Genomic DNA, 21,972 nt, shown 5'->3' with positions numbered 1-21,972 from the left:
TGGCATATACTAGAAGAGAAATGTTTATGTTATCAATTTCATCCTTCTCTCACAAGATTCTTAACTTAGCCACTACGTCCCTTGCTTCGTTATTCAACTCATCATCACCTTCCAGACCTACCCATGCATAACAGATGACATTTTTCCATGAAGGATGCAGGACGATGAACCCTGGCTGCCACATACTTTGCGAACTGATATGTTTTAGGGTAGAGACACTCATCCGGGACCCCTGGCCGTAGCCATCTTTATGACTCGGTCACTCTGTAAAAGTACTAGTCCCCCTAGCCTTTCTATTCTGATAGAAATAATTTTGCAAATGTATAATGAATCATTGTCTGTAAAGTCTTGACTGGTGTCATCGAAAATATAACCTCCGAATCTCACCTTAAACCTTAGTACTCGGTAGTTTCAATACACACTCTCTTTTGTCCTCTTGTATTCCGTAAGATCCGCTCAGTTGCAGCTCACTATTAGGAATATATACAGGATTCCATGTCACTACGGCACGGAAGCCATGAAATAATTTGGTTTGTGCACCCAGATAATCCACCTTCAACAAGAGATCTCAAGTCCCATATCCTGCTTAGGTTCACTTCGAGCCCCATTACCAAGCCCTGCTTAGCGCATTTCAATATGCATAACATCTCCTTTATCCTGCTCTGCAGTCACTTTATCGGAGGGCTTGTTATCATCTGCAGGGACCACTCTGTCGCCGAAGGCAGCGGCAATCTCTTCCAGTGATTTCTGTGTAGTCTCACTGAGAGAATTTTGAAAGTTAATATCAAATCGAAGAATACGTAGGTGCAATGGAGACACATAACCAGGTGAGGAGGAATGTTTCGACTGTTTATTAGAACTTACGGAAAGTAGAAATATGCCACCACGAAGAAAAATGTAGTGCATGCAACGAAAACATAGTAGTAGTTCTGTTTGATAGTGGCAAACGCGGTGGGACCGGCCTCGGTGACTGAAAATAAAACGATTAGCTTCAACTGCCATCGAAATATTTGGGGACTCCAACTTGGAGGTGGCTGTATGAAGCAATCAAAGGAGCACCGCCGTAGTTGTGTCACTTACTGGCAACATTGACAATGAAATGGGAGGCAATCGCCAGCCCCATGACTCTGGAACGCAATGCAATAGGAAGCACTTCAGCCGCATAGACATAAGAAGTGCTTATCAATAAGCCATCTGCAATACGACGTCATGGTAAGTATTTTGAATTCCAAGTAAAAAGATATAAGCTCACAGAATCCAATGATAAATAAGAATATACCCAGTACAGCAAAGGCTTTGCCGACACTATTGTCCGTGGCTTGAAATTGATCTTGCATGATAGCAGTGTAGATCTCAACGAGGACAATAACTGCCATTCCAGTGAGAAGCATCCTGTGATGAGATGAAGCGTCAGTCCGGCAACAGGTCCACGCATTGCCTCTACCATGGAAAGACCGTTACTTACTTGCGACGGCCCCAGCGATCAGTGAGAAGCACAGCACTGATTGCATTTACAATGAAAGCAATTGCACCGTACGCTCCAACCAAAACAAGCACGTTTTTGTCACTTATACCAAGACCGCGAAAAAGGATTGCTGTAGGACGTTAGTGAGGACCACTTACTCCCAGTTGCTATGAAACATTACTTGAATAGTACTATAGAAAACTGATTAGCCATTGAATTTGTTGGTCTCGGGACGGAGCTGGGGAATTTACCTGGATAACATTGACGCCGGTAAGACTTGTCATGGTTTGGACAGAAATCGCGCTAGCAAACCCGAGGTATTAGAAAAAGCCAAGCGAAGTTTCGAACGTGGGAGAACCCATACATAAGTGCTCGATGTCTGAACCGGATAAAGACCTCCCTAAGTGAAGTTATCTCACGACTCATCTCATAGTCAATCTGACGACGCATGAGATTGAACTCTTCCTCGGCTTGATCACGGGTGAGATCGTCATGCAGTTTCATGAAAGCGTGATGAGCTTCTGCGATCTTACCCTGCCGCACCAAGTGACGCGGGGAGTTGGGCATAAATGTCGCGAGGCCAATGAAAAGGATGACGCCCCAGGGAATTTGTAGGCCCAGCGGTAGACGCCATTGTTTTGGCCCATACGACGCATAGCTACATGCCAACCCAACCCAGTTGGATGTCATTGTCCCAAAAGAAACACCAAGGCCGGAAACGCTTCCGATTAGGCCACGATGTTTAGGAGGCGAAATTTCGCTAAGGTAGATTGGTACCCCGCAAAGCATTCCTCTGGAGAGAAGAGTCAGCCTAGAAGAAGAAAACAAAGTCCTGCACTGCAGGAGCTCTTACCCGACGGCTATTCCAGCTAGAGCACGCCCTACTAGAAACATTCCAATGTTGATAGACGCTGTCTGTATCGCTGCTCCCACCGTCACGATTGTACACATCAGTTGCATAAATCGAATCCGTCCCAGGCGGTCACCGATGACAGTCTGTGTCAGCGCACCAACTGCTTCTCCTGCGATGTAAATTGCGACGACCTGGCAATGTCAATAATAAATAGAACACTTGGAAGGCTGGGAAAGCCTACCGCACCAGTCAGAGCATGCGTCGGATGGTGCATGTAGTCGATCCAGCTTTGATGAGCGATGGCTGCAAGAGGTCGTCAGGAACTTGTGAATTGCAGAACTCCGTAACTTCAAATGATACCTACTTGTTGTAGCGATGCCAGTGTCAAACCCCTTCAAGTTTAGTACGATAATTCAGACTGGAGAAGGCGGGTTATACATACATAGAGAAATGTGCCTATTGAAGCAAATAAGCCAACACGCAAAGCGTACCATCGTGAGCTAGACATTGAGCAGGGGAATGCTTTTCTGGACGTAGTTTAAAGATATATGCTAGATTATGAGAATGAAACAGAACATCAATGATGGTTCTAATACATTTCGTGAGTATGCCACAGAGATTATAAGTAAATCTATATAGAGCCTAAGAACTCAAAGCCTCGTCTAGTCTGCTGATCATAGCGAAATATATGCGGGGAAAAGGCGGGGATAGGCTTGGACACAGAAGCTCTGGTGATTTCTCTCGATGATTAGCTACCGGTGTATAGGAAGCAAAAGCCGAAAAGTCTACTGAGCCAAGGCTCAACCATTCCAATCCGTCCTTTTGATATCAGGACGCTCCAATCTGAGCAACTGGGGTGCTTAGCTTGTTTGGTTGGTACTAGACCGAGTGGATTGGTTTGGCATCAACTTTGAAAAGTAGCTCCTACCCCAAGCCGCCAAATAGCCTAGGGAGTCAGAATGTGGGCCAGATAAATGGATGGGTATAGGGGCAATAACAACCAAGTATATCGGCGCCACAGTCACGGTGCCGCTGGGAGAGATTGCCGAGAAACTCCTGTCAATCTAGCAAGGTTGGCACTACTTTGACAGAGCTGAGTTATGTGACTGACTCAGTAGTGCTTGGCTGTCCAGCCTGTCTTCGCTCAGTTTCTTTGAAGGGGCAAATATGATTTGGTTGGGTGAATGGCGGCTTTTCGTATCTTTACACTGATATAAAAAGATCGCATCCATTATACCCTGCGGCTTTCACGGCACAGTTATGCCTTCGATCTGCGATGCGAAGGAACTTTCAGTGCTTGCAGAGCAATCTCATCCCTGCTTCGGGGTCTTGACCCTTCGGAATTGACTGTCACTCAGACCATCAAGCCTAAGGACCTATCAGATTCTATAGATCTCGTATTTGGCAGGAACTTCACTGGTAAGTCTACATCACCGAGTTCCGAAGGTTTCAACCACTCACTAATTCCTATTCAAAATCACATGCTCACTGTAGAGTAGAATGTAATCGACGGAAGGGATTCGCCGCCTATTACTCCCTACGAAAACCTGAGCCTAGACCCAGCAACATATGTTTTTCATTACGCATTCGAATACTTTGAAGGAATGAAAGCATATAAAGACGGGAAAGGTGGCATCCGTTTGTTCCTTCCGGATAAGAATGTGGCACGCCTGAACAAATCGGCATCGCGTATCGTCCTGCCTGCTGTGGATGGCGACGCATTAACAAAGCTTCTTATGAAATTTGTGAAGGCCGAAAGCCAGTTTATTACAAAGTGTATAAAGTGAGCGTCCACTCTCACCTTAGGGAGAGCACTTTACTTTACTAGGTCACTAACGGGAATAGTCAACGTGGCTACTCTCTATATCTACGACCTACTATAATACGTACCCAGAAGACCCTAGGCATTAGACCCTCTAGATCAGCTCTTCTATTCTTGATTGTCAGCCCTATCGGCCCTCATTACCCTATAGGCCTTAAGGCTATCTCCCTCGAGGCCACCGATTTATGCAGTACCCTGGCCAGGTGGTATGGGTGATATTAAGCTTAGAGCCAATTACGCTCCTTATATCCTGCCTCAGCTTAAGGCTGTATGGCGCGGATTCCAGCAGAATCTCTGGCGTTTTAGCGAGGAAGTGTATAGAGTATATCACTGAGGCAGGTACTATGAACCAATTAGTTGTTGTTGGAGGACGAGCTACTACTATGTGAGCTACTACTATATAAGGGAGACAGCAGAGGAAGAATCATTATTCATTAGAACTATAATTCCAGGGTTTACATGCTCTGTTTAAACAAAGAATTAGTTTGTCAAACATTAAGCAAAGGGTTCAATGACAAACATAAACAAAAGGCTCAATCTGTCAAACATGCATCGTATGTATGGGAGCATGTATAGGATTCACTCCAACAGTTGTCTTAGAGGATAAGGAGACTCGTAAGAAGGAACTTATTACTCCTCCCCTCGACAGCACTATCCTAGACGGCGTTACCCGTGACTCTGCCCTTTCACCTACAAGGGAGCGACTCGAACCTAAGGGTTATATGGTCTCCGAGCGGAAGCTAGCAGGTATTGGCTGGTTTTTATTGCGCTGTGGTAAACTTGCACGTGTTCAACATCGTGAGGTCGAATTAATTGCAATCATAGGCTGTTCTACGTTGTTACGTTACATAATTATATTGCGGACGAAGGTTAACGTATTTCACGTGCGAGCTGGACAACCCAAAACATCATAGTAAATGCGATAAATTACAACCTAGTATCACAACAATCATAGGTCATAGGGGCTTATCCTTATAAAAGAATACATACTTTTAACGTGGTATCTAGTCTCTAAGAAGGGTTTAATGGGTTTCTATCCCTCAATGATCGAGATATATATATTTCTAACTCCTAGCAACGTAATTTTCGATACCGCAGCATTGTAGGTTTTAGATCTCTACATATGTACAAATTTAATATATGATGATAAAAAGCCTTACCAACAGCTATTGGCAAATAATAAATTAAAATAAAACCGTGCTTATTGAGATATCAGCGTAGAATATTGCTTTGGGGTGTCCAGCTCCCATGTGAAATACGTTATTCAATTATTCAATCGGCAGGGCGCACCCTCTCTGCAAAACCGGTGCGGAACCTAGGAAGTGTCGCACCACTACGCCCTGTATTTGATATTCTTCTGCAAACTTTCAAGCCACATCAATTGATATCAGACCTCCTCGATTGGAATAACCACCCACAAGGGCGTGGTGTACTCATGATCAGAGTTAGATGGAACCAAGTTTTCGGGAGCACGCAGGAATCGCCGAACTCCACACGAAGGTCAGGGTAACGGTGGGTCTTGCAGAAAGGCGTGGCAAGTTGAACGCCGCTCGGCACCCCGGCGAATGCGCCGAAACTACGGGGACGAGAATGATTTGAGGCGTTGAAAGAGAGGACATAATGGAACCGGGATTAAATATGGAGATGGACGGTCGCCTAAGGCAAGTGGCAGAGCAAGATAAGAGATAGACACCGCTGGCATGAACATGAATTGACCAAACGAGTCCTGAACACCCAACCTTCCAACCAGTCAAGATGGAGTACTCTCATCACTCCAATGGAGACCGCCTGTCCATCGAAGCGGAGGTCAGCGCGGCCGTTTGTATGCAAAATCTTTCCAACTGGATGCCCGCCGTCAATGAAATTCGCACCTGGCCAGAGTACACCGGACAACCTCTACGTGCCCTCCCCAACCTCGCGCACAAACTCGGAGTCCAGGAAATATTCGTCAAGGATGAGAGCAGACGCTTTGGGCCCGAACTTGGCTCCTTCAAGGCGCTTGGTGCGCCCTACTCGGTTTATAGGATCTTAGCGGAGGAGGTGAACGCGAAGAAGGGTGTCTGGCCCTCAGCAGCCGAACTCCGCACTGAGAAGTATCGTGATATTACGCAGCACATCACTGTCTGCGTCGCAACGGACGGCAACCAAGGCCGTGGGCTAGCGTATGGTGCTAAGATTTTCGGTTGTCGCTGCGTTGACTACATTCACGATCATGTCAGCGACGGTCGTGCAAAGCGTATGATGGACTTGGGTGCGATTGTGATTCGCGTTGACGGCGAATACGAGGCTTCAGTCGGTCGGGCTAAGGAAGATGCTCGCATGAATGGCTGGTACTTCGTTAGCAGCACCTCCTGGTCTGACTTTGATAACGACGTCCCTCAGCACGTGATGAACGCCTACATGGTCGTCCTCGAGGAGGCGGTCGCGTTAATTCCTCGACTCGACCGGATCAGCCATGTCTTTGTATGCGGTGGTGTGGGTAGTATCGCCGCTGCTATTTTCCAAGGCTTTTACACTCATCTCCGTGGAAACCGAAAGACGCCTGCTGAAGTGCCCCGCTTTGTTGTTGTTGAACCTTCCGAGGCGGACTGTCTCCTGCAGAGTGCGAAGAATGGCGAGCTTCGTCAGTCTGAAGGTACGCTGCGTACATTGATGGCTGGTCTGGCTTGTCGCGCACCATCTCCAGCCGCGTGGAAGATCCTTACTTGGTTAACCAGTGACTTCATTGCTGTGCCCGATTCCGTTGCAGTCGAGGGCATGAAGGCATTGGCTAATGGCCACGAGGGTGATGTTCCTGTGGTGTGTGGTGAGTCGTCGGCTGCCAGTATGGGTGTCATGCTAGGATCTGGCTCAGATCCGAGCCTTCGTGAGAAACTGGGATTGGATGAGAAGAGTCAAGTCGTTATTTTCGGCCTGGAGGGCGCAACCGACCCTGAGATCTACGAGTCTCTGGTTGGGAAATCACCTGCTGCCGTCTTTGAGGCTCAACATCGCTTCGCCGCCCAGAATTCGAAGTGATTTGCCGCTCTGTGGATATTATATTCAAACTATCAAACATATATGTGTCATATTTTGCACGAATCTTTGTTCATGATGAGAATATAATTCGACTCAGCTAGATCAGGCAAATGGATTAAAGACTCAAAGTATTGAAGAGATATTCGTAACAACTTTTCTGTAGTACTAACTTTAGTAGGGGAACCCAGAAAAGCTTCAGGACCTTGTTTTAACCACAGCTTTGCCATCCTCACATCTTCTCATTATTAAGAACGTATACCACCAGCCGGATCATTGACTTGAGCAGCAGCCTCACTGTACATTTCGACGAGAACTACCCTTCGCTGCACAGCAGACTCTTGCTTAGCTAAAATCGAGGGACTGATCGCTTAAATGTATGGAATTTGAGTAAGTCTGCCTGTCTACGCTTGACAAAGATCCTAGAGTGCAGGAAAATAGATAGTTGATAGCAACACATTGACGTCGACTACGGGACATGCTGGAGGATTCGAGGCGACAGTCACATGTTGATATATTGTGGCAATTGCACATCGATGGAGATAAATTACAACTACGTAGCTACGATGAAAAATAAAATGAAATGGATTTCAGGAGGGTAGCCGTTCGGCGGAGTGCTTAGGTCCCGGGCATAGGTCAGCGTGGAGCCGGATGTTGCGGCACGTTGCCAAACGCAGCCAACGAGCGGGGACTCTCTCCCCCTCGGCTCCCTCCTCCCTCCTTCTCGGAAACGTGCCGCCGGTGTAACTATCATTTTACCGAAACGACACGATAGTAAGTTAGCACTGAGCTACGCGGCCTCCGGGAGTGGGTTCAGGTTTTACTGGGTTATTTGATTCGCATAAGATTCAATTTTCGATCAATTGCCGGGTTCACCTCGGTAATCCTTTCGACTTGCGGGGGTACTGCGAGAACCAAGCTTATGTTTTATTTTTTATTGACTTTCAGGCCGTAGTGGAACACCATTGGGCAAGAAATGACAGTGGAAAATGTGTAAGTCACGCATATTTCGACAAAAGTTAAGTACAATGTCAACCCTGCCTATATTTTATTCCAGATTTCGTCTTCGGAGTGGAATTCAAAGTGGTATAAAATTTGAATCTCGCATCATGTCGACAGCGTCACGACCATCGTCGACCTTCCAGCCCATCGATATTGTTACTCCTGACATTCAGTTTGACGTCACTAGAAGATTTCTTGCTGATCCTAACGAGGACAAGATCAATTTGGGCCAGGGGGCATACAGAGATGAAAATGGATTGCCTTGGGTGCTTCCATCCGTCCAAATGGCGAAGAGTTCTTTGGGAGACATCAATCACGAATATCTCCCTATTGCTGGATTCCAGCCATTTGTGATTGAAGCGACTAAGCTTTTGTTTGATGGCACTGAGGCTCTTGCTGAAGAAAGGGTATTATTTCCCCTGATCATCAGATATCATCTTTACTAAGAGGCCAAATCTATTTAGGTCGCCTCATGCCAATCCCTTTCTGGAACAGGAGCCCTCATGCTTATTGGCCTGACTTTGAAAAAGCTTAGTGCCGCTCCTGATACCATCTATATCACCGATCCTTCATGGGTGAACCACCATTTGATGTTCACGACGATCGGATTTAAGGTTGAGCAAATTCCTTACTTCAAAAACGGCGGCTTTGACTTCGATTCATATATCAGTACTTTGAAAACCGCTATCCCAGGGTCACCAATTCTGCTTCACACATGTGCACACAACCCTACCGGCTGTGACCCCACAAGAGACCAATGGATGACTATTGGCTCCATCATCGAAGAAAGAGGGTTATTTCCAATTTTCGACTCTGCTTACCTTGGGTTTAATTCCGGGTCCTTTAGTGAGGATGCTTGGCCAATCCGATATTTCTTGGAGCACTTGAATGTTGAGCTCGCTGTCTGCCTGTCAATGGCGAAGAATATGGGTCTTTACGGAGAGAGAATTGGTCTTGTTACGTGCGCACTCTCCTCTTCATCAGCGGCCAAAGTCGCGCAGTCGGTTCTTCAAAATGTGCAGCGGGCTACAATTACTGCTCCTCCAGCGTACGGGGCCCGCGTGGCTGCGGCTGTTCTGCGTACATCTTCGATTAGGGAGCAATGGTCAAAGGATCTTGTCGTAATGTCAAGTCGCATTCGAAAAATGCGCAAGCGAGTATACAAGGAGTTGCAGCTTCTTCAAACACCGGGTGACTGGTCTCACATTGTTCGGCAAACGGGAATGTTTGCATATCTGGGCATCAGCAAGACTCAAGTCAAACACCTCGAAGGTCAGTACATGCCCCATATAATATCATTCGCCCGTTTAATTAACCCGGATATCAACAGAGAATTTCCATGTATACATGGTAGAGACCTCGCGGGTATCTGTCGCTGGATTGAACGACCATAACGTTAAAAGGTTTGCGTGGGCGCTTGATCAAACCGTGAGGAGCATCCAGTAATCAGCGAGTATTTGTTACAGGGGCGCTAGAGATTGTGAAAGAATGTTTTCCCTTTCTTCCTTTTTCTCCCTCGTCTTCGTTTTTTGATAGCAAGAGAATCAATTATTGCCGACACATTGCTCCTTTATTATTAAAACAGTCCCCTCAGGGTGTCCTGGTGCGATATGGACACAAGCGAGGAATGTGAGATATGCCTGATATAGGGTTGATAATATTCAGACTAATCGTTCGTCCTCCTAAGGGGGTCCAGCCCCTCCTTTTCTATGAAATCCCTCCATTCTTATGCAAGCAGGTAAGCGAGGTGATGTATCAACAAACAGCTCTGGTGGTGAATAGGCACTTCCTCCACATTCCCTATACCTCATTGTATGGTTGGCAAAAACTCTTTGCGGAACCCGAACTGCAGAAACAGCAGGTTTGGCTCTTCGCGACTTACCTCATTCTCTCTACAACCAGACGAATGCCCAAAATAAAGATATGCTATCAGCCGTACCTTGGAACCTGTGATAATTGGTCTACAAGTGGGAAATGAATGAAGCTCTCTAGTTATATTTATAGTAGATTTTGGAAACACTCCCGATGTGGTTCTCGGCCCGTACCTGAGACCCACAAGTTTATATCGAGATGAGTAGTGAACTATGTACATAACTATGTAAGTTTAAGTACCTGTCCTCCGGCCTTTCAACGGTGAATGTGAGATAGATTCTGAGTAGCCAGAGAAGCTAATTTCTAGACTAAGGATCTCACAAATATGGCCTAGAGAAACCGCCTACTAGGACATGACAGACACATAGACCAAGCTCTGATTGAGTATCCTATCCTGGACATGTCATGAGCGTATCATTAAATATAAATAACTCCCTCTTCATATCGTGGGTATGTGACATGTTGCAAGCGAATTCGAATTCTCACTGTCAACTCGCTTGTATCAGTAAGGCATTCTTGGGATTGGGATATTCCAATGTAGGACTCACCGACACATTGCTGCCAGTTACAGGCTTCGCAGTACTTCAGAAGTGAGCTTTCTCAACTGCCCCTGATGCCTTGGCATTCTTAGTCCTTTTTAGGAGCGTCTCAATAAATTTCCTTTGGTGTATTTTTGATGTTTTGATGATCTCCTTGTATCTTTTTCCATATTGTTTCAAGCCACCCCTTAACTGATTCGATGGCAATTATTTCTCATTAGGTGGTTCACTGTCTCACTTCTCGGCCAGGGAACACCCATCCAGACCAATCATAGACTTTGTTAAGCATACGGCCACACGATCGGGCGATTCTGACAGCATTTCGGGCTCCTGGAATTGGAAGTTTTTTTTTGAACATCTAGGCTAGTCGGCCGGGACTATCAGACAGAGCCACCAAGCCTCACGGTCATCAGGCCCACCAAATCCAGGAAGTCATCCCATGGGACCTCGCCCCGTTGAGGTGTTATGGCGGTGTTCGAAAAAAATCGCCCAGAAGATCTAGAGGTGGCTCGTACAAAATTGGCCTCGATCAGGCGGTTAGCTTTGATGGCGGAGAATCAGTACCGTTCGTATTCCCAAGGCTTTCTATCCACTCACTGCAGGCGATTCCCTTGTCTAATATATATGTATATAAATACATCAACCACATTCTATCGCCTACGAAAAAATTGACGAGAGAGCAAGGAGAGGAGAGAGAAGGAGGATTGCGTTTCTATGAACAAACAGAAGCTGACTAAATAGCTAGTGGAAGCCTGGTAATCCAGGAACCAAGCAGATTGGACTTAGTACTTAGGAAGATAACAGTACATCATTTAAATAGTTATACTCCAGTTTACATGCTGGGGTATTAGGAAAGCTATAGCCAATCATTGTCAATGCAGTGTTTAACCAGCTTACCCGAATGAAAATTCGAAGAATAGTACTAACAGAAGATCTTCGTTCCGACTGCCACTCTTGGGTAATGCATATACACTGAGGGCCAGTAATGAATCGTATAGCCCCTCACCTCCCCCTCACCAGCTTTAAACCACTTGAGCCCCGACTCTCGGATTTGACGTTTGACCGCAGTCTGGGAAGTATAAAACATTTCACACCTGATAATAATTTCTTGTCGACATGGCTATTGAACAGTCCGCACTTGCAAACTTGAAACATGCTGGGTTGAGCGAAATCACGTATCTCCCAGGTCAGCAATCTTATGAGGACCGAGTCAGTTCTTACTGGTCTCTCACCGCGCAACTACGCCCTTGGGCTATTGTTCAACCAAGGACGACTCAGGAGGTTTCCGAGACCTTGAAGGCTTTGGTTAGCACACCTGGTTGTAAATTTGCGATCCGCAGGTGAGTATAGCAGTTATTTCAAAGACACTTGCGCAATCCAAAGCTCTCTCTTGCTTTCTCTTTCGCGATAATATATTTGGAACTATAAGATCATATTCATAAAAATAAGAAAAATCTCTGACACATTTCATCGGGATAGTGGCGGGCACATGGCCTGGGCTGGCGCCAACAACATCGAGACTGGCGTGACTATTGATCTTGGGCTCATGACAACTACGACATACAATCCTGATACGAAAGTTGCATCTTTGCAACCCGGTGGCACATGGGCACAAGTTTATTCTGAGCTTGAGAAATGTAAGTAGCTTTGCAGTCTAAGGTACCTACGTCTTCGACTATAACTCAGACCTTCACAGATGGAGTGATGGTTGCCGGAGGCCGCGAGGGGCTGGTTGGAATCGGTGGTCTACTTCTTGGAGGCGGCATTGCCTTTCATAGCTGCCGCTACGGATTCGCCTGTGGTAAGTACCTGGTCTCCTTTTCCTTGCTTCTACTGTTGCTTACCCTCGACCACCAGACCAGGTTATCAACTACGAGGTTGTTCTCGCAGATGGCAGTATCGTCCAAGCCAATAAGACCACAAACTCGGACCTCTTCTCAGTATTGAAAGGTGGTTCTAACAACTTTGGCATTGTCACGCGCTTCGATATGGTGACATTCGAAGCAACTAACATCTGGGATGGGAATATTGTCCTCCCGAAAACAGCTACGGGTGATATCATTGAGGCCTTTGTCGACTTTGAACAGAAACTTAATGAAGCGCCCGACGATCATATTCTTGCGATGTGGACATACCTGCCTCAGACAAAAGACCATTTTATAAACATGGTCTTGACTAATCTCGACGGTGTTGAGAATGCAAAGTCTCTGCAGAAATTCCTCGCCCTCCCCGGTCAGAAGAACATGAAAACAACGACCGTGGCTAAAAAGTTGGTGGATTTTGTGGTCCCTTCAGGAAAACAGTAGGTCGATAAGTTTTGTTTGCCCTGTCCCAACAAAGCCGGTAGAAGGCACAACATTGAAATACTCAAGCCTGCCCCATGCTGAATGCAAAACATGTTCTGACTCGTTTCCTTAGAGACACCTGGCTCACACTCACCTTCAACCTCGATGCCAGAATAATGAAAAAAGCAGCCGATGTCTTCGAAGTCCTGGTAGAAGACCTGAAAATATTAATCCCGGACGGCAAATTCTATATCTCGATGGTCTTACAACCGCTGCCTCGATCATTTGCAAAGCAATCCATGGCCCGGGGCGGCAACCTCCTTGGAATTGAGAAGCTACAGAAAGACTGCGTCCTCCTAGTGGCTGCAGTTGAAGTCGAGACGCCTGAAATATCGACTAAGATTGCTTACCCCAAGCTCAGGGCAGCGATTAGCAAGATCGAGCTATATGCAAAATCCGTGGATGGCGATGTTGGATTCCTCTATTTGAATTACTGCGATGGCTCACAAGACCCTTTCCAAACTTACGGTGAAGCGAGCATCAGAGAAATGCGAGAGGCCATGGCCAAGTACGACCCTAGTGGAGTTTTTCAAACCAGAGTGCCCGGCGGCTTCAAGCTTTCTCAGACGGGTGTGAGGAACTGAGTGCGAGCCGACGTACTGTACCATGACTTCTAGCCTAGACATTCCAATAACACAATTCAGAAGACCGAAGAGGCCTATTATTCTGCAATTATCAAGCGACGGAGCCCACCCGTAGACCTCTAAAGAAAACGAATGTCTTATGGAAATGAAAAGCAACGCAACCTCCACTAAACCCAAACTCCAGATCCGAGTCCAGCCGCCGCCGCAAGTCACAATGCAAAAAGCACCGAATGACCCAATCCAGTAAACGATTAGTACTAAACAACCATCCGAAAGAAAAGAGAAAAAGCCGACTTGAAAGCAAAGAAACGAAAGTCGTGGATCTCATAAGCTCCACCCCGCAAAACACCGTCTATGCCGAGTACGACCCGAATGCAGACGTAAACGATCTGCGAACATCAAACCATAACCCATCCCCGTCACTTTGGGAACGGAGTCACGGGCTCCTGGGAGCTTGACACACCCGCGTCCGGAAAACGGTCTTTCAGCGTGACCATGAGAGCCGGCTTATCCCAAAGGAAATATGCTTTCTGGTCAGCCCAGTTGGTGCTCTCTGGACGTAGGGATATGTCGAAGTGATAGAGGAGTTTGCAGAGGATGAGGCGGATTTCGCAGTTTGCTAGACTATAACAGGGGAGAATATGTTAGTATTGATTGGGGTGCAACGTGGGTAAAGGGGAAAAGATAAGGAACGCACTGCTTTCCAAGGCAGACACGTGGGCCGAGACTGAATGGCTGCAAGACATCCTTCTTATCTCCGTCGAAGACCGGGTCGGATCCCAGCCAGCGCTCTGGCATGAACTTATCTGGGAAGGCAAAGTTGGATTCTGAGTGGTAGGAGGCGTAGTGGTGACATGCCACAGTTGTCTGGTTAGGATTAGTACGCAGGTTAAAAATGTGACATACAGTGGAGCACATATACATACATCCTCAGGGAGGAAATGACCGTTCACGAATGCCCCGCCTTGCGGTACAACGCGCGACAGACTCGTCACGAAGGGCGGGTAGATCCGCAGCGACTCCTCGATGACAGCATTCATGTACTTCAGGTCTTCCACGGCGCGGAAGGTCATGTCACTGTCCTGTTTGAAAGTCGAGCGGATCTCGGCGACGAGTCGGCTCATGACGTGTGGAGCTGTGCAGAGGTAGAAGATACAGCCGGATAGTAACGTTGCGGATGTTTCGCTACCTGCCACGATCAGACTGTTATTGCTTAGCATTAGCGTGCTATATCAATTCCTCTGGAAAGAAAACGAAAAATAGAAGAAAGGGAGAAAGTATTCGAAAACAACGAAAACAACCACCCACATAAAACCATTAGAATGAATCTCAGCCCGGGTCATAATACGCTCGCTCTCGCGATACTGGCCCTTCTCCTCGCTAAGCCCATGCTGGAGAATAGCAGACATGAAGTCCGGACGGGCCATATTCGACTCCAAGCGTCGGTCGACCTTCTGCGCACTCAGATCAAAGTGTTCCTGGCCGACGCGTTTGACTTCTCGTGGGATGAATAAGTCCAGGAAGCCTTTGAGCATGGGGAACTGATTCGCAGCTCCGATGAAGGCAATAGCTTTGATGGAGTTGAAGATCAACTTAATCCATGGGTGAAGCTGGCTGTCCTTCAGACAGTCGAAGGACTCGCCAAACATCAGGTCACCGGTGATATCAAAAGTGGTAAAGTTCATCCAACTTTTGATATCGACAATGGACGATCCCTGCCGAACTTGAGACCGCAGTTTGATAACCAAGGTATCGACATAGCCTGTGATAAGACCCTCTTGATCTCTCAATGCCTTCTCAGAGAAGGCATGGGATAGCAGCCGTCTCTGTCTTGCGTGGGTCGCATTATCGACCGCACAGACCAAATGATCGACCCCGTTCGCCGGGGCTACATAGTGGCTCCGATTCTTGGGGAAGCAACCTCCAGGTCTGGCGCCGTAGATATCGCGAAAGGCCTGTGGTGTGTTGAAGGCGAGTTCATTGGGTCCAATGCGCAGGATGGGACCGTACTGTTTGTGCAGCGCCAGAATGTCCAGGTGGTTATGGCCACGGAGAACGGAGACATTCGACGGGATGCGAGATATCGCCCACAGCTTCGGACCGGGGAAGTGGCGCAGGGGCGACCAGCAAAACGTGTAGATGATGCTGTAGGTAACCCAGAGTAAGAACTGTTAATTGCATGCTGATTAGCGCGAATTTCTCTGCAAATGCCAGTCAGAGAAAAAGGGCTAGCTATATTGCATTGCTCAGAGCTGTTGTGTTTTCCCCGGGAGATATCTTGGGAAGGACTGGTTCTACTCTCGGGTTCTGTTCTTGCATGAAACAAACGAGGGTTGGGAGTACAGGGAATGCAACTTACCAGGCCTCCTGCAGTCGCGCCCCAGAACCCAGGACCTGAGGTTGCCCAAGCCATGGTGAGATTTGAAGCGAAAGAGGTCATAGAGGTCCACAGGGTCATGCACTGCCCTGAAGCCATATTTAGTTCGGGGTCATTTGGCTTTCTTTTCCGGATAGGAATGGGATTTGGTAAATATTCTCCTTTTTCTAGATTTGAAATAGTGATTGGACACTGAACTGAGACTCAAAGAAAGAGAAAAGTGCAAAGAAACGCTGAGTTGTACCAGTCGAATGGTCGACGTAAAGGTGAGGGATCCCATCCGGGCCAGGCGGAAGGAGTACAAACGGGACATCTCATTACGCCCGCACCCAGAGACATAGAGCCATATCAAATCTATCTACAATATTTTTTTTTGACTCCGAGGATCCTCGGAAAGATCCCTAGTCAAATTGCCGATTCGACTGAGACTAAGACGGCTTCCGACCGTAGACGACATGCAGCTTGCAGTACGTATGCACCGCGGGATTCTTGAGATCTTTGCGCACACCCGCTAGGAAAACCTGAGTATCATTGTTCGGCCACCCCAGCACACGAGTGAAAAGAGCTAGCGAGTAGGATTCAACCGCCATGAGAAGGGAACATTGGTTGTACCGACCAATCTCCTTTTGCACGGGATCCCTAGCCCAAACACTCGAAGGAACCTGGAAAAGACATAACAGTCAGTTATGACGAAAGAGGCAAACAAAAAGCAAAGCCCAATCAGAATACCGGGGTGAGGGGAATGGTCGCACCTTGTACACCTCATCTCGCACATCTTCAAAACCAGCCTCAACCAGCCGCTGCCGATGGCCTTCGGCGATATTCATAGGTCGCTGAAATGCCTCGCTAGCCTGAGTCAGTCGGTCAAGGAACTCGCACAACGCCGGCGCAAAACGCATTGAATCATCGTCCGACCTGAGCATGACCTCAAACTCCTGCAACTCAATCCAGCCACCGGGACGCAGGTGCTCGTAGCTCTGTCGCATCAGCCGCGGCCAGTCGGCAATAGCACCGCCCAGATCGCGGGCATGGATGAAGTCAAAGGGCCGACTTGGGCTGTACAGCCATTGCGATTCGGCGTCGTCCACTACGAAGCGAAGGTTGGGTGGGACCCATGACGGCTGGATGGGACTTAGATCGGTGCCTGTTACCTCGGTACTGGGGAAGCTGTCTGCAAAATCGATGGCCCAGATTCCGGTGCCGGTACCAATGTCGAGAGCGCGCTGGATATTATTGTCCAATGGGGCTCGGAAGAGGCAGCCGTTGAGCACGAGGTTCCGGACGTGATGGAGGAGATCTTGTCGATCTTGTTCTGGTTCGTCGTTGGGAAGGACATAGTGGCCTTCACGATATGAGTGATAGCGTCTTCCATTTTCGTAAGCGTAGTTTTTCACATCGGATAGCAATGAAGCTGTATAGCTGGACGTGTTTTCCGATTGTCCATCATCGAAGACTGAGTCTGAATCATCGGTTGTTGATGCTGCGGATGATGTGTCTCCATTATCGTCCTCGTTGTCTGGGGATAAAGAGTTTACAGGTAGGGATGCCGTGGATGATCGGGTAGGACCATCGTGACCCACTTCAACAGACATGCTTATTGGGTTCGTTAGATCAGGGGGCAAAGAATGCGGTGTTGACAGGTCCCGCGGTGAAGTTGACGATTCAATTTCGGTGAATGAGGTTGTTGATCCAGGTATCAATAGGTTTAGGGCCTCGCCGTCACTGTCCTCGGAGCTTTCCTCTGGAATTGGGGCTAGTCCGGGCGATGGGAGTATACTTTCTTGATGATTGATATCGGTTTCAAGCGCAGAGTCCAGCAATGGAAGCTCAGGTATATCCGGCATTCCAGAGGCACGAATTATAGGCGCTGGAATTGAAGAAGTGGGCGACAATCGCCTGGTGGACTCGGAAAATTCTTCCATTGCCGACTCCATTTGATCGAAAGTCCGTTTTAATGGGATACAAGGAATAGGCACTGACTCAGGCTCCGGAAGTGGAATGTCTGGACTCATTTTCGTGGAATTTGGCGCGTCGTCAGACTTCGACAAGATTGGGGAAGAATCGGGATTCCCTGTCGAAGCCGGGTACGTGTGAGAGGACAATATATCGGTACCTAGTTCAATTCTCGTGTTGCGTCGCCGGTCGTCCAAGCATATGGGGTAGATACAAAGGAAGTCAATCATTTCGGGAAGAGGTAGCCCTGGGGAGCCAATTTGTATAGTAAACGATATTTGACCAAGCGTGCAATGAACTACTTGGGAAGGTATTGGGGAAGAAATGACTAAATAGAGAGTCGATTTAAACAAAAGAACTTGACTTCTCACGAAATTGTCTGTTTCTCCAGGGTATCACGAGGAATATCAAAAAGGAAAAGTGCCGGAGTATATGGCCAATTCTAATATCTACAGGGGATGCGACACATTACGGGCTTTTTGCCAGCAGAAAATTACTGTCAACGTTTAAATGAATAATTCCACGGTTTCCGTTTCATTGGAGATGGAAAGGGTATTTGTATAACAAGACCAGGTATCTCGCCACAGCCTGATTCCCCCTACAGAGGTCAAAGCAGTACTCAAGACCTTCGGATTCGTACACGCAAGTACAATCGTGGCACAGAGCAGGTATGCCCCCACCATTCAATGTCCAGGAGCGTGGGTTGACTGAGCATGGTGGATCCCTAAAGTGGTATACTAGTTAGGCCCTGTATGCATGTTGGATGTTGGTTCGCATCTTTGAGCGGTAAAACCATGCACATACCCTGATGCCGGTCCGTCGTTTCGCTCCCCATTAGGGGATACATCACCGGTCAACTTTTTTCATCTCAGCAATCTCGAAGCTCGTGTTTATGGGCCCAGACGAGGTAGCTTCGGATGCGGTGCTAAGCACAACGGGTTGTCAACACGGGCGGCAGGTTATGAGACAACCCGTGGGATTGAGCGAGTAGCCTTGGGCATTTTCCTTTGGAGGCGATTGTCCAAGCCGGAATGTTGGCTGTTTTGAAGTTGATTTACCCATTAGACAAACCCAGTCATTAATGATAACTATATATATAAATATGGGATCTCGATGGTGGGAATGATGATGAAGGATGAAGAGTAGAGGGTTGATATCACGAAAAATGACTATTTGTAGGCCAAAGAGACAAAGAGAGACAACCAAACCCCTTCTATATCGTAAGGCGGTAGATGAGGCGGTCATACGATTCCCCCTTGAGGAGATTATCCATGCAGGAGGCCGAACCCTAGTTGATCTTTATATCTTTTCTCCGAATGCTTTTACCTCTATCGACAAGCTGTAGTATTACGGGATGACCTCTAGCACAAGTGCTCTGTTTATTTCTTACTTGAAGCGTCACACTGGCCCGGTCATCGTGTTGCACGGAGGACTAATAACCGGATTGAATCGGTGGGATTGGTATCCTGTCGAGGGTCGGACAAGGTGAGAACAATATGTTTTCAGCTACCCGTGACCATTCCAAAGAGCGCAATTTGTGCGATGTTTCATGTTGTTCATCGGTCTTACTAATGTTGGTTGCCTAAAAGTAGACATCGAGTACGTGCAGGAATACCTCATTGAGAGTTGAATTGATTTCTGTAAGCCACATAGTATCTGCATTGCAGTTGCAATCGCAGCTGGAGCATCGGGGTATTATCTCATTCGTCATCATTCATGCGCCCGGATCGCTGGAGTCAAGGTGTCGGCTTTGTCCCCATCAATTAATCCCTACCCGGGCCTCGAGGAAACCGTCCACCCTTTCCTAGTCCAGGTCCTTCTCCCTTTTCCGGCTTCACCTCTAATCCTGCTTGGAGGACAGCGGCATGCAGAATCCGCAAATGGGCCTCTTCATTGAATTCGCGTAGGCTCTCCAGTGTGGTACGCTGCACCTCTGCCCGCAGGTCGATCTGGTTCGACACCAGCAACCCCTTCTCGAGGTCGATCCGAGCGTTTAGCACACCATCCTGAATAAGACCGACCAGCTCTTGCACAAACGGCGAGGAAATGTCCGTGGGATGTGCTTCGCCGCCAACGACAGTGGGGGCAAATATCTTCGCCATGGAGTCGAGTGTGACACGGCTGAAAGGAATCATGTACTGCTCAATGGACTTGGTGCGGATACGTTTGTACAATTGGGGGATGTGACGCTGAAGGTGAATATCGAGTAGGTAGTCAGGGCGATAAGCTTCGAGAATGTCAAGGCACTGGCGGAATTTGAAGTTGCAGAAGAAAGCAATGGCACGGCGGATATGAGGCTCGAGTTCGAGGAAATTGCGGAAAGTCTGGCTGTCGAGCACATTTTTCTGCAGCTCGTCACGGTTCATAGAGGCGAGAGCACATAGACCACCGTAGACGGCGACATCGTTGGGGGTGATGACTTCATTGTAAGTGTCACCCAGGTCCGGTGGGACGGACAAGAAAGAGTTTGCTGCTTCGAGGTATGAGCCTTGGTGCATCTGTGACAGAGCTGAAGCGGCTGAGATTTTAGATAGGTTTTTGGCTGCGTCCTCTGGCTTTGACTGAGAGTTGCGCAGTCTGTGCACGTTCGACTGCACAGACATCCAGTCACCGCGTTCAGTAGCGACGTTGACCATCTTGAAGAGCATGGAAGTGATGTGGCTCGGGGTGGTGCAGTAGTCTCTCATACGAGAGTAAGCCTTGGACGCAGCAGCCAGGTCACCAGTCTCGTAATGATGGTTGCCCAAATCTTCATGACCCATCTACGGAGGTTAGTGTGACGTATTTCTCGACAGTATGTTATCACTCCTTACCCGGATGCTCTCTTTAATCAAATTGTTTTTGTATCCCCGTAGTTCGTGTTCCAATCGCTCAGTCTGAGTCTGTACGTATCGATTGGTTTCCTGCACCCAGGCAGCGTCAAGAGTAGCGTCAGGATCGGTCGGAGCTACATCCGCCAGCGCGCGCACCGCCCTCTCATATCTCGAAACGTCTTTGCTGGTTTTGGCTTCAGCGATGGCTGCCTTGAGGGCGTCTGTCGAGAGCAACGGGGAGCATGTGCCGATGAGGTAAAGACGGTCGTAGCGAGTGCGCCCTGGCTATGCATTAGAATAAGAAGTCTATATGCAAATAAGGAACATCACCCACCAGTGTAATTTGCAATGTAAGTATCAAGATCGAATTTGGGGGGCTCTGCCTCATTAACCATGTCAGCGTCATCTGGGCACAGCAGCAACATGCGGAGATAGCCCCGCGCGGGGGTTAACATACCTTCCACTTTCACTGGTACCCTTGCTCTGGGGGTAGTGATAGCTGCAGTAGCCTTCAGAGCTGCAGTATCCATATCTGCCCGGGACGGACCAGAAGCGTCTGGAAGCGTGGTGTCCATCTTGCCCGGCTGTTCAGATGATGCGTTGCGGGCAGAATTGGAACTGGCAAATATTCTCGACGGGCTGGAGCTTGAACAACAGGCTAGATTGTTTTAATGACGGAAGATAGCAACCAATTTGAACGCTAAGAACAATATGCTGTTTAGAGCAAAGAATATGAGGTGGATGACAAGTCAGTCGATCGATCATTGTGATGGGTGATTGATTACCTGGCAGAATCTGACCGCCTACCACACCGCCATCTAGAATTCCTAGGTGAACGATGGATGAAGATGAAGACCTACATGCATGAAAATATGATAAGAAGAAACTGTGATTCACCGAGAGTATCCCACAACTTTAGCCTGGTATGCCTTCTTCTATAGCCCCCTGAAGAACCAACAGGCCAAAAGACGACCTGGGAACCGGAAATATCGCTCAAATTGTCACAGTAGATATCAATGGGGCGCCTTGACAGTTTCGATATGCGACCGGTAAAGTCTTTTTGTCGCTAGGAAGCATGTAATGGAAGCATCGAGCCATTGAAGACTACAGAAAGATCATGGGCTTAGATATGGATGCCGGTGCCTGAGGCACCAAGTCCGCGAAGCCCGAGAGAGTGGACCTGCACTATAAATGTACCTCGGAACTTGAGTAATCAGGAAATTAAGCATCAAATTAATCTATCGGCTATATAGAAGCTGCCCGCGACCCGAACACCTTGATTATAATCCTTGAGTTTGCCGCATAAACAGATATATAATCGCTAGAGCTCGG

The 21,972-nt window shown here is 47.7% G+C and overlaps 7 protein-coding genes across 7 annotated transcripts; 3 read left to right on the top strand and 4 right to left on the bottom strand.

Moving 5' to 3' along the window:
* Nucleotides 1-621: 621 nt before the first annotated feature.
* Nucleotides 622-2,826, bottom strand: N7519_008696 (uncharacterized protein; the record flags this gene model as incomplete). Its single annotated transcript, XM_057295471.1, has 11 exons — nt 622-760; nt 865-970; nt 1,081-1,194; nt 1,253-1,392; nt 1,466-1,595; nt 1,668-1,768; nt 1,830-2,258; nt 2,319-2,509; nt 2,560-2,621; nt 2,683-2,710; nt 2,761-2,826. 11 exons carry the CDS (start codon nt 2,824-2,826, stop codon nt 622-624), a joined length of 1,506 nt encoding a protein of 501 aa, XP_057143353.1.
* A 3,069-nt stretch (nt 2,827-5,895) lies between these two features.
* Nucleotides 5,896-7,158, top strand: N7519_008695 (tryptophan synthase beta subunit-like PLP-dependent enzyme; the record flags this gene model as incomplete). The annotated part of the gene is made up of 1 exon (XM_057295470.1): nt 5,896-7,158. One exon carries the CDS (start codon nt 5,896-5,898, stop codon nt 7,156-7,158), a length of 1,263 nt encoding a protein of 420 aa, XP_057143352.1.
* Nucleotides 7,159-8,264: 1,106 nt separating this feature from the next.
* On the top strand, nt 8,265-9,603 carry N7519_008694 (aspartate aminotransferase; the record flags this gene model as incomplete). The annotated part of the gene is made up of 3 exons (XM_057295469.1): nt 8,265-8,564; nt 8,622-9,429; nt 9,488-9,603. The coding sequence occupies 3 exons, from the start codon at nt 8,265-8,267 to the stop codon at nt 9,601-9,603; spliced, it is 1,224 nt and encodes a 407-aa protein (XP_057143351.1).
* Nucleotides 9,604-11,684: 2,081 nt separating this feature from the next.
* Nucleotides 11,685-13,497, top strand: N7519_008693 (FAD-binding oxidoreductase; the record flags this gene model as incomplete). Its single annotated transcript, XM_057295468.1, has 5 exons — nt 11,685-11,908; nt 12,048-12,205; nt 12,265-12,369; nt 12,426-12,870; nt 12,987-13,497. The coding sequence occupies 5 exons, from the start codon at nt 11,685-11,687 to the stop codon at nt 13,495-13,497; spliced, it is 1,443 nt and encodes a 480-aa protein (XP_057143350.1).
* Nucleotides 13,498-13,916: 419 nt separating this feature from the next.
* N7519_008692 (cytochrome P450) lies at nt 13,917-15,910 on the bottom strand (the record flags this gene model as incomplete). The annotated part of the gene is made up of 5 exons (XM_057295467.1): nt 13,917-14,121; nt 14,195-14,364; nt 14,424-14,700; nt 14,806-15,665; nt 15,857-15,910. 5 exons carry the CDS (start codon nt 15,908-15,910, stop codon nt 13,917-13,919), a joined length of 1,566 nt encoding a protein of 521 aa, XP_057143349.1.
* Nucleotides 15,911-16,302: 392 nt separating this feature from the next.
* Nucleotides 16,303-17,886, bottom strand: N7519_008691 (class I SAM-dependent methyltransferase; the record flags this gene model as incomplete). Its single annotated transcript, XM_057295466.1, has 2 exons — nt 16,303-16,536; nt 16,627-17,886. The coding sequence occupies 2 exons, from the start codon at nt 17,884-17,886 to the stop codon at nt 16,303-16,305; spliced, it is 1,494 nt and encodes a 497-aa protein (XP_057143348.1).
* A 1,704-nt stretch (nt 17,887-19,590) lies between these two features.
* N7519_008690 (COP9 signalosome complex subunit 1) lies at nt 19,591-21,215 on the bottom strand (the record flags this gene model as incomplete). Its single annotated transcript, XM_057295465.1, has 3 exons — nt 19,591-20,589; nt 20,641-20,921; nt 20,975-21,215. 3 exons carry the CDS (start codon nt 21,213-21,215, stop codon nt 19,591-19,593), a joined length of 1,521 nt encoding a protein of 506 aa, XP_057143347.1.
* Between the last annotated feature and the right edge of the window lie 757 nt (nt 21,216-21,972).

Source organism: Penicillium mononematosum, assembly GCF_028829835.1.
Source record: "Penicillium mononematosum strain IBT 11891 chromosome Unknown utg000005l:1.0-9366267.0:1.0-9372171.0, whole genome shotgun sequence".
Lineage (NCBI taxonomy): Eukaryota > Fungi > Ascomycota > Eurotiomycetes > Eurotiales > Aspergillaceae > Penicillium > Penicillium mononematosum.
The sequence above is the reverse complement of the archived record's forward strand: the minus strand, read 5'-3'. Positions and strand labels throughout refer to the sequence as shown.